Source organism: Eptesicus fuscus, chromosome 4 (assembly GCF_027574615.1).
Source record: "Eptesicus fuscus isolate TK198812 chromosome 4, DD_ASM_mEF_20220401, whole genome shotgun sequence".
Lineage (NCBI taxonomy): Eukaryota > Metazoa > Chordata > Mammalia > Chiroptera > Vespertilionidae > Eptesicus > Eptesicus fuscus.
Genome location: NC_072476.1, coordinates 33426074 through 33437821, shown reverse-complemented (window position 1 = coordinate 33437821; position 11748 = coordinate 33426074). Strand labels below are relative to the sequence as shown.

Here is an 11748-nt window from a genome sequence, read left to right as displayed (position 1 = left end):
AATCCCAGCGAGGGTGTGAGCTGCAGAGGGAACAGGCTGGGGCCTGTGGGTCTTCTTTCTGCCCGTGAACTGCAGGGGAGGGCGAGGGCCCAAGAGCCAGCTGGCTGCACCTGGGGTGGGGCTGGGCTGGGGGGGAGGGCATCTCCACCAGCGCCTCCCTCCTCCTTTTCCAGGGGCTGTGGCTGGACAGACTCCTGCTGCCTTTCCTCTCCTGAAGGAGCCTGAGCTGGTGCTGCTGCCGCCCCTTCCCCTGCAGTGAGAGAAACAGGCTGAGAGGCACCAGAGAGGCAGAGAAAAGCAGAGCGAGGAGAGACAGAGCGGGGGCTGACTCCTAAGGAGGTGAGGAAGCCCCTGGCAGAGACGGGGAGCTGAGGTGGGAGGGGCGAGGCCCAGGCGGCCACGGTCAGGACCACACCCGTCAGCATGAGATGGGGCCTGGGGCCATATCATGGCTCTTGGTCCCTGACCACAGGGGAAGCTCTTCTGCAATATCAGGAAAGAAGAAGCCGGTTGTAAAAGGAAGTGCTGCTCATCCTGGGGCAGGCATGTTGGGGGCGGGCTCCCACCCTGCAGTCCTCGGAGGAGCCTGGTGCTGCCCCTCCCGTGGTCAGACCAGCCTGAGGCAGCCCCCCACACAGCCTCCCCTCCACTGAGGCTCTGCTGCTTTTCTCACCCGCCGCCCGCCCGCCCGAGGACAGCAAGGCGATGGGTCTGCCCCTGCTGCTGCCCCTGCTGCTGGCAGCATCGCTGCAGGCTGGTGAGTGGCCAGGACGCCCTGGCTCTGACCAGGGCCCCAGGGGAGCCCAGGGAGGGGCTGTGGCCAGCCAGGCTTCCCACCTGCAACGAGCAGTGGGCTGGGCTGGTCCCACAGTGCTGGGTCCCCCACGTCCCTCACCCTCCTTTCTACCCCCCTGGAGAGGGGGACACCCAGCCAGAGGGCCAGTCCTAGTAGCTGTCACACTTCCGCCCATAGGCGAGGGTGCCAGCTGGGCCGGGGTTATCTTCTTGGCCCCTCCAAGTGGCTTCCCTCCCTGTCCCTCCCTCCTCCAGGTGGCTCAGCAGAGTGCATTTTAAACCCTGATCATGGAGTCTACCAACCAGAGCGCCTCTCAGCCCCTGAGGGTGGCTCCATCAACATCCCCTTCTCCTTCTGTCACTCCTGGGAGTTGGCCACGGATCCCAACGTGCGTATATACTGGAGATGGAAACACTTCCATGGAAAGTTCATCTACAACACAACCCCGCCGTTCACCCATAAGGATTTTAAAAGCCGCCTCTCCCTGAACTGGACAAAGGGCCAGACAAATGGCTCCCTCCGGATCTCTAACCTGCGGAGAGAGGATGAAAGTGAGTACTTCTGCCGAGTCCGGTTGACCACACGGAAGGACGGTGTGAAGATGTGGCAGTCCATCAATGGGACCAAACTCACCATCACCGGAGGTGAGTCCGCTGCCCCGGCCCCCGGTGCCCCCGTCCCCCAGGACTGTCCAGGCGCCTCTCTTCCTGACCTTTCTCTCAGACTCCTCTCCCTGCCCCTGCCTGCCTCCCAGGCCTCTGCCACCTTGACCTTCTTCACCGTATTCTCCCCCAAACTTGGGCTGCCTTCCTTGCCCACCCCTTCACGGCCCCCTCCAGATCCAGCCCCAACCCCATCCCCAGGCTTCAGCACCTTCCGGGCTCCCCGGTTACCCTCCCTTCTTGCTCCAAGTTGGGGCTGCAGCCCTGCCTCCTGCCTTCACCCCATGTCCTCCGGGTGGACCTGACTTTTTTTTTTAAATATATTTTATTGATTTTTCACAGAGAGGAAGAGAGAGGGATAGAGAGCTAGAAACATCGATGAGAGAGAAACATCGATCAGCCGCCTCCTGCACTCCCCCTACTGGGGATGTGCCCGCAACCAAGGCACATGCCCTTGACCGGAATCGAACCTGGGACCCTTGAGTCCGCAGGCCGACGCTCTATCCACTGAGCCAAACCGGTTTCAGCTGGACCTGACTTTTACGGGATGTGGCCTGCCTTTCCTTTGTCCTGTGTCTGTAGGTGGAGCCCCAGCTAGCCCCGGGTCTGTGTCTCCCCTCAGCCCTGAGCTCAGCCTGACACACACAGGAGGGACCCAACAGCGGCCCAAGGAATTCCCACCCCTCCCCCCTCCACCCCTGGTAACACCCCAAAACCTATTGTCCCAATTTCTCTGCCTCCTTTTCTCACTCTGCTCCCCAGAACATGGCCCTCAGTGCTCCCTCCCCAGTTCCATCTCTTTCCTTCCCCATCTCCCTCTTCCCATCTTCATTCCCTTTTTGTTTCTCACAGCATCCCCCTAAGTCCTCCCTCCCACCACACAAAGCCCTGTGTTGCCCTTCTCCCTCTGTCCTGGTCGTCAGAGGCCCCTCTGCATCAGCAACAAGGCAGCTCCCGCTTACTGTGCCCTTGCCCCAGCTCAGTACTTTGGTATGCATCGCCCTAGTTACCCTGCACCACGACCTCGCAGTTATAGTAGGAACGCTTTCATCTTCCTGTTCCAGACGGGGAAACTGAGGCTTACACCTACACAAAGTCACCTTCATGGTGCAGGTGGGAATTTGAACCCAGTTTAACCCCAGAGCCTCCTCTCTTAGCCATTAGCCACTCAGTCTCGCCTACTGACTTGATCATCTTGTTGTCTTGACCTATATTAACCTACTATGGGGTGTGCTTTATTAATAGATCTTCCTATATTACTCCCTGGGGTGGGGGAACTCGAAGGTGAGAAGGTGTGGCTTATCTGTCTCCAGGTTAGTGGGGGAGGCGCTCTCTCCCAGGCCCCAGCATAAAGGGGTGCATGGTAAGCCAATTTACTTTTTTTTTTTTAATATATTTTTATTGATTTCAGAGAGGAAGGGAGAGGGAGAGAGAAATGGAAATATCAATAATGAGAGAGAATCATTGATTGGCTGCCTCCTGCACGCCCCACACTGGGGATGGAGCCTGCAACCCGGGCATATGCCCCGACCAGGAATCGAACTGGTGACCGCTTGGTTCCTGGGTCAATGCTCAACTGCCGAGCCACACCTGGGTGGGCTCGATTTACTTTCATAATCACTTGTGCTGGCAACTTTAACTAGGTCAGTGATGAATCACTCCTCCCAGCCTGGGTAAACCCACTGCCCTGTCTTGAACACAGAGCTGGTTTTAGATAATTTATAAAATGGCTCACAACCTGAATTACACAAACAGACTTGGTTTTATTCTTCCTGCACCTTCTCCATATCTCCTGTATTAATTTCTAACAAGAGTAGACAGAGAGTTTGATCCATGCTAACCTAAAGATTTTATTAGAGTTAGACTTTTTTCTGTGGCTTAGTACTATATCAGTTTTTTAATGGTACATTAAACATCTACAAAGGTACAATCTGTGGGTAGAAGCTAAAGTTCAATATATATTAATGTAGCTTTAAAAACATATTTCCAGCCGAAACCGGTTTGGCTCAGTGGATAGAGCATCGGCCTGCGGACTGAAAGGTCCCAGGTTTGATTCTGGTCAAGGGCATGTACCTTGGTTGCGGGCACATCCCCAGTAGGGGGTGTGCAAGAGGCAGCTGATCGGTGTTTCTCTCTCATCGATGTTTCTAACTCTCTATCCCTCTCCCTTCCTCTCTGTAAAAAATCAATAAAATATATTTTAAATAAATAAATAAAAACATATTTCCAGTATGTACTAGGTGCTTTACAGATGTTTTCTCACTTATTAAAACAATCCTGCAAAAGACAAATACTCTTCGATTCTACTTATATGAGGCATCTAGAGCAGCCAATTCATAGACACAGACAGTAGAATGGTGGGTGCCAGGGCTGGGGTGAGGGTAATGGGAAGTTGTTTAATGGGGAGGTTTTCAGTTTGGGAAGATGACAAAGATCTGGAGCTGCTGATGGTGAGAGCTGCACAATGATGTGAATTACTTACTGCCACTGAACTGCACACGTAAATATGGTTAAAATGGTAAATTTTATGTTGTGTGTCTTTTGCCACGATAAATTTTTTTTTAAATCCTGTGATCTAGTTATCCCTATTTGTAGGTGATGAAATGAGGTTCTGGGTCACACCAATGATCGGTGGTAGATTCAGGATTTGAACTGAATGATGTATGTGACAAGCCTTCAGCACTTCACCTTGTTACTCCCCTCCTTGTGTGAGAGCTTCAGAGGGTTGCTCCCCACCCCCAGTGTTCCCCAACCTAGGGAACAGGATGTGACAGCTTCACCCAGATACCTCCAATCCTCTAAGGAAGAATTTGCTTGTTTCTCATGTCTTCTCAGCCACCGAGAAACCCACCACGGACCCCACCACCAGCACCACCACCAGCACCAGCACCACCACAGATGGCCTCAGTGTCTCGGGGAACAAAGAGAGATCAGGGTCTAGGCCCCTGACTCTAGGAGCGATAGTTGGGGTGGCACTGGCGGGTGCCGTGCTCATAATCGCAATTTTGGGATTGATAATCTACCTCAGGTGGAGGAGAAGCAAAGGTAAGTGGTCAAAGACCCCACTCTCTCTCCAATCTTCCCAACCAGATGTTTCTCTGAACCCACCTGCATCAGAATGAACACAGGAGCCTGTTAAAATTGCAAAATCTTACTGGGGTGAGGTCTGGACTTCAAGTGGCATTAACATTCTCCTCAAGTGGTGTCTGTGAGTAATCACGTTTGAGAACCACCACTCCAGACAAACCCCTCTCCACAAATCTCATCATTTTTCCAGTTCTTGGTTCTTGACTTAATAATTTATCATTAGTCCTCACCTTTTTGTTCATGGGGAGAGGAGGATCTGCCCTGAGAAAAGTAAGGAGAGAGCAGACGGGACAGAAAGTTGGCTTAGCTCAGCAAACATTAATGGGGTGCCCCTTTTCCAGGACCTGGCTTGTGACTGGAGCTATCTATATATATAAAAGGCTAATATGCAAAGTGTCCCCTCGGGAGTTTGACCAGGAGACTGGGAGTTCGATCACTCACTATGGCATATGCTGACCACCAGGGTGTGGTGCAGAATGAAGGAAGGCCCTGATCGGCCCTGTTCACCCGCCAGGCCTAGGGACCCTACCATGCACGAATTTTGTGCACCAGGCCTCTAGTAAGTAAATAAAGCAGAGTCCTTGCTTTCAAGGAACTCAGAGGGAGCAGGAGGTACTTCAAGGGCTAATTGCCTCACTTGGAAAGAACTATGATAGATTGGGAAGAAGGAGAGGAACCAGGGAGGACTTTCCAGAAGAAGTAACATCTGCAAAAAAGTCTCAAAGAATAAAGAAGAATTAGCCAGGGAAGTGGTGAGGGTGGTATAGAGATCACTGTTCTTCCAAGCACAGGAAACCATTCTGGGAACCAAAAGTAATTCAGTGCTATGGAGGAGGCACCAAAAAATTTATTGTGGCAAAAGACACACACTATAAAATTTACCATTTTAACCATATTTAAGTGTATAGCTCAGTGCTATGGAAAAGAAGACCTCATAAATCGCATCCAAGATTCCAGAGGCAACATGAAGCAGCCAAGAGGCAACTACACACTTCACCTTGCAGATACATAGGTCTGTGGAGAGAGTCAGATTCTGGAAAAGGGTAAGAGGGAGCCAGTAAGACTTGATGACTGGGTTGATGTAGCAGCAAGGAAGCAGGAAGAAGTCCCATGTTTGCAACTTGGGTGAGTGAGGCTGTAATGAAACCACCAAGTGAATTAGGGACCATAGCAAGTCAAAAGCCTTATTTGAGGGAGAAAAATGATTCCTCTAATTTGGGATATGTTATATTTGAGATACCCGTGTGGGCAGGTGAGTAGAGATGTCCATCAGAAATTTGGATGTTTGCATTTACAGCTCAAAGAGAGGGCAAGGTTACAGGAATTAATTATTTATGCCCCAACAGCGTCCAAAATTGATTTTAAATTACGTTTTAAAAATTTGCAATAAGATTTGCCCTCTTAGTTATATTTTTATTGATTTCAGAGAGGAAGGAAGAGGGAGAGAGAAGCATCAATGATGAGAGAGAATCATTGATTGGCTGCCTCCTGCACACCCCACACTGGGGATGGAGCTCACAACCCTTACCAGGAATTGAACCATGGCATCCTGGTTCATAGATCGACCTCAGAGTCTCGGGAGACAAAGGGAGATCAGGGTCTAGGAGAGAGAAACAGCCACCACTGAGCCACACTGGCCAGGCTGTCCTCTTAGATATTAAAGCACAAAGGTGAAGAGCATAAAATCTGACTGCCTGCAATCAATCCTGGCTGGGTCAACTCTGGCACAGTGGTACTATTACTCTGTGCTTCAACTTACTCGTCAGTAAAATGGGGATAATATTAGTAATTACCCCAGGGTTGTCATGACAATAAAACATAATGCATTTTTAGAGTAGCTGCAATACTAGCACTTAATACACAAACAGATAAAAGATAAAGTAATGGAAGAAAATAAAAAAACTCAAAATATAGGCAGGATAAAAATAGGCCCAAATATATGCAAGAATTTAGTAAATTAAAAGGTAATCAATGGGGGAAAATGAGTAATTCAATACAAAGTGCTGGAAGCATGGAGTGGAGATGACCTCCCTAAGTATGATATAAAACCAAAAAGTACTAAACAAAAATATTGATAAATTCAACTGCATAAAAATAGGGATTTTTTAAAATTCTGCAATGAAAATACCACAGTGGTTACTCCTGACAGTGAGGATGAAGGTCAGAGATGAAGAGAAAATGTAAGACAGTCACTGAGGAAGTGGAAGATAGTGTTTAAGGATTTGATTCAGGCATGAAGCCATAAACCTGTGAAAGCATCATTGCACATGCTTGTGTTTTTCCCCACCAGTATTCAGCCATGCAGTTTAGAAACCTTTAAGACTCATTGGTTAGGAGTTGTGTTCACCTGCTAGCTCCAGAGGCCACTAGTAACCGTGGTTTAGATACGAGAGAGATTTTTTTCCTCTCATATAAAAAAATCCCCGCTGGCGTGGCTAAGCGGTTGAGCTTCGACCTATGAGCCAGGAGGTCATGGTTCAATTCCTGGTCAGGGCATATGCCCGGGTTGTGGGCTCGGTCCCCAGTGGGGGGCGTGCAGAAGGCAGCCGATCAATGATTCTCTCTCATCACTGATGTTTCTATCTCCCTCTTCCTCTCCCTCTCTCTATGAAATAAATAAAATCATATTTTTTAAAAAATAAATAAATAAAAGGAACTGGAGGCAGACAGCACAGGAAACCAGTCCTTAGGCACTCAGGTTCCTACCTTTCTGTTAACTGTCCTGGATACAGGATTCTATCCTGAGGGCTGCCTCATGGCCCAAGGTGGCTGCAAAGATTCCAGCCATTATTTCTGAATCTAAATGGGAAACGGAAGAAGGAAAGGACAAAAGACTCTACCCCAGTTATCTGTCCTCCTGACAGTAAGGATAGGGTCAGAGATGAAGAAAAAATGTGATATAGTCCAGGAGCCTCCTTGGAAGTCCTACCCATATTTTCCCTATATCTTATTGGCCAGAATTTAATAATATGCCCCACACCTATCTGTAGAGGAGCACACTGCCACTCCAAATAAAATCAAGGTTCTGTAACTGAGTAAGAGGAGGTGAATGGATATTGGGTAAGCAAGCAACATTCCATGCCATAGACCAGTGGTTCTCAACCTTTCTAATGCCGTGACCCTTTAATACAGTTCCTCATGTTGTGGTGACCCCCAACCATAAAATTATTTTCATTGCTACTTCATAACTGTAATTTTGCCACTGTTATGAATCGTAATGTAAATATCTGTGTTTTCCTATGGTCTTAGGCGACCCTGCTGTAGAGCCTAAGACTATCAGAAAACACAGATATTTACATTACGATTCATTAACAGTAGCAAAATTACAGTTATGAAGTAGCAATGAAAATAATTTTATGGTTGGGGGTCACCACAACATGAGGAACTGTATTAAAGGGTCACGGCATTAGAAAGGTTGAGAACCACTGCCATAGACACATGCAGGACTGGCGATTTGTCAGCTCAGTGTGGCCCGACAGGGGAATCAGGAGGTTAAGAAGCTGGTGAAAGGGCACAAGTGGAGAGTGGAGGACTCTGAGTCAGCCTGGATAACCTGAAAGAAAGTGGATTATCAGGGGACAAGAGTTCAGGGAGGTCAAAGCACAGGTGTGTTGGGGGGGAGGGGAGGGTGATGACAAAAGAGAGCTGGGAGGAAAGAGAGCTACAGCATAAAAATAATACTAGCATTTAATATTTCAGAGTTTTCATTCCCAGTGATTAAAAAAAATAATGTCCAGGGTATGGTGGAATGGAGTGGAGGTCACTGGAGTTGGGGGATGGGTGAGTCCAGTCAGTGCCTGAGAGGATTGTCCCTGTGGATGACGAGACCTCACAGGAAGTGGGCAGTGATGGAGAGTATGTGTGTGAACCAGGGCCAAATGCTTGGGAAATGCTGTAGAGACTTGAGAAGGAGATGGAGGGAGGGGGTGCAGGGATGTGGGGAAGAACAAGAGAGTCCTCGGTGGAAGAGAGTAAACAGATTCCAGCCCTGAGGTTCAGAGGTGGAGAGAGAAACAGCCACCACTCCAAGGAAAGCATAAGAGGCTGGTTTGTCACAGCAGGAGGAGCGATGGTGCCTGTGACAAGATGGGGGAGGGGAGGAAAGGTGGGCCAGGCTCAGCAGTGGAAGGAGAAGGTTGAGGGATTGCAGGGAGTCCAAGGAAAGTGGAAGGAAGCAGAGGGAAAGTTAGGGAGAGAGGGCGGGATGAAGGGGGCACAGGGTGCAGAGAAGAGCTGCTCTCCTGATTTGGTGTTGAGGACAAAAGCAGGAGAGGTGTGGGCAGCCTCAGGATGCCAGCTGGTGCCACTCTGAGTCCTAGGCCCTTCCAACTTGGGTTTCAGCAGAGCTGCTCTGCTGCCCTGGTTTATCCAAGGACGGTCTCAGAGTAGGATGGAGCAGAAAAGGCAGGAGAGATGCTGTTCATGGATGGCACACTGACCTGCTGTTGGTTCCTCTACAGGTCTGCAGACTAAATGTGAGAAGGATGATGTTCAAGGTGGAAAGAAAGCAAGAGCCCCAGACAGGTGAGTGCTTGCCCTCCAATGGGGGTGCTGGTTTGGGAAACAGGAGGTGTCCTTATGAGAACAGTGTGAGGGAGTCTTTCACAGCTGCTCTCATCCTCCGCTTTCACATTAACATCCACATCCTCATATGTCCCCAACAGGTTAGGCTCTACATTTCCTGCGGTTCTGGCTCCTAAAAAGCAAACAAGCCAAAAAAATCAAGAACAGAGGACCTAGGGGTTCCAGCAGTTTCTGTAATTCTTTCCCAGAATGTCTCCCTTTTCCCTTTCTTAGAAACCCTTTCTCCTCCTTTCATGGCCATTTCTCAGCTTCTCCTTCTGTTCACCCTGTTTTCTTTCCACCTTGAACATCATCCTTCCCACATCTTCCTGTTCCACATTTTTTCCTCTTTCTTGCTCATTGTCCAATCTGCCTTTTCCCCGGGTGAGGCGCCCATAGTGGCCACAGAATCATCTGCCCCCATCACCTCTACCGTCTGCCTTTTCTCAGAGCACCTTCCCCCTCAGCTCCCAGCCTGGCCTCCTCTCCTCTGTGCTGGGATCCCCTTCCTGCCCTGAGCACTGGTCCTCCGCACCCTCCCACCAGTTTCCTTTTCTCCATCCTTCCTCACATTTCTACACTTTCCCTTCCCTAAACCCCTCCCACCTTTCTCTCCCTCCCTGACTTTTGCCAGCTGCCTTACTCAGGTCCCATCTCCTCCTGTGCCCCTTCCTACAACAGCGGTTCCCTAGAACAGTCCTTCAGGTGGCACTCAGGGGCCCTTCCTTGGCTACACCACAAACTGCCTCTCAAAGCTCGTCCAGGCGGCCTCTTTCTGAGAGCCTCAAACCATGGCCTACACCTTCTGAGTAGATCCAAGCAGGTCGCAGAGCCCTCAAGAGAACCAGCCTGATGCAGGTTTTGACTCCTTTCTGCCCAGCCTCTAACACATTCCCCACCCTTTCCTTCCCATGCAGGGGGTCCTTCCATAACACTGAGGAGAAGAACGAGAACATGGGGCATAAAGGTCAGTTCTGCCACCATCACTCCCCACTCCCCACCTTGGCCCTTCCTTCTTCCTTACACACTCTCTCCCCACACGTGCCCTTCAGTGTTTTCCTCTTTCCCATGCCTCACCCATCCCTCCCACGGACCCTGGTCCTGACCTAGCAGATGACCTCACTACTGAGCCCTCTGCCCATTTCTCTACCTTGGCTGCCATGCTCTGATCCTGGCACATTTTTTTTTTCTAGGACTACATAGAAACTCCAAGCCGGACCCAAAGGTAAGAAGTTCATACTAGAGCCTGAACAAATTAAAGAGAAGCTTGGAGCCGAAACCGGTTTGGCTCAGTGGATAGAGCGTCGGCCTGCGGACTCAAGGGTCCCAGGTTTGATTCCGGTCAAGGGCATGTACCTTGGTTGCGGTCACATCCCCAGTAGGGGGTGTGCAGGAGGCAGCTGATCGATGTTTCTCTCTCGTCGATGTTTCTAACTCGCTATCCCTCTCTCTTCCTCTCTGTAAAAAATCAATTTAAAAATATTTTTTTAAAAAAGAGAAGCTTGGAGAAGAAGGGGTGGAAAGAACAGAGGGACTGTGGTATCAGCAGGGAACTCAGGTATGAAATCACTGATGTAAGATGAGGTCAGCTCCCCCTCCACTTCTAACCCCCTTCTCTTTCTGTTCTCACACAGGTTGATGGCATCCTCTATGCCTCCCTTACCCTCTCCAATTTGACCTCACCCTCACCGTCAGCACCTCCTAGCCACCTTCTCCATGAGAGCCCCCAGGAAGAGACCCTATACTCTATCTTAAAGACCTAAGGAGTGTGACTGAATGATGACCTCATTAAGTAAGCTGCACAGAGGGATCACCACTTCCCATGATAATCCCAGCCAGACACAGATGACTCAGAAGCCAGCTGGGGTCGAAGGCCACCAAGGACCTAAGAAAAATAGCCATCTGCTCCAGTTCCCTCTTCGCCTCGTTCCCTTGCTGACAAAAATAAAAGTACCTGCAGGATTAGCCTGCATGCGTCTAAGAAAAAAATTGATTTCAGCTTCTGTCCTTCTTGCCAAAAATAAACTACAATACATAGCTCATGCCCAAGATCCCTCCTCTAGTGCTTCTGTTCAGTGACTGCAAGTCCCTGAACGCTGTTAGGCAGCCTGTAACCCAAAGTCTGCCCTCCAGCCTAACCACTCTACTTCCCTTACAATAATAACTGACATCAGTTAAGCCTTTACATGCATCATCTCATTTAAACATAAGCAACCCTATATGGCATAGGATGTACTCATTTGAGACATGAAATGAAGAACCAGAACAGTTACAGTGCTTTTCCCAAGGCCACACAGCTAGCAAATGGCGAGCCAGGATTTGAACTTACTCCTCTTCTCGATGTCCTTCTCCCAGGACTAAGATGTCAAACACAGATGATTCAGAAGCCACAGGGGTCGAAGAACCTAAGAACAATAGCCATCTGCTCCAGTTCCCTCTTCACCTTGTTCCCTTGCCCACAAAAATAAAAGTACCTGTAGGATTTGCCTGAATGCATCTAAGAAAAAAATTGATGTCACCTTCAACTTCTGTCCTTCTTTCCAAAAATGAACTACAATAGATAGCTCACGCCCAAGACCCCTCCTCCAGTTCAGGGACTGCCTCGGGTCTGAAAACAATAAATTACCAAACACTGGTAGG

The 11748-nt window shown here is 49.4% G+C and overlaps 1 protein-coding gene across 1 annotated transcript; it reads left to right on the top strand.

Moving 5' to 3' along the window:
• Positions 1–461: 461 nt before the first annotated feature.
• PILRA (paired immunoglobin like type 2 receptor alpha) lies at positions 462–11130 on the top strand. Its single transcript, XM_054714270.1, has 7 exons — positions 462–757; positions 1051–1440; positions 4294–4503; positions 9006–9069; positions 10026–10075; positions 10302–10333; positions 10743–11130. Exons 1-7 carry the CDS (start codon positions 706–708, stop codon positions 10869–10871), a joined length of 927 nt encoding a protein of 308 aa, XP_054570245.1. The 5' UTR covers positions 462–705; the 3' UTR covers positions 10872–11130.
• The last annotated feature ends 618 nt before the right edge of the window (positions 11131–11748 follow it).

Coding starts and splice junctions, on each gene's coding strand:
- PILRA (XM_054714270.1), top strand. CDS start 706: ATGGGTCTGCCCCTGCTGCTGCCCCTGCTGCTGGCAGCATCGCTGCAG. Junction 10,076..10,301: donor CGAGAACATGGGGCATAAAG/GTCAGTTCTGCC, acceptor TTTTTTTTCTAG/GACTACATAGAAACTCCAAG. Junction 10,334..10,742: donor ACTCCAAGCCGGACCCAAAG/GTAAGAAGTTCA, acceptor GTTCTCACACAG/GTTGATGGCATCCTCTATGC.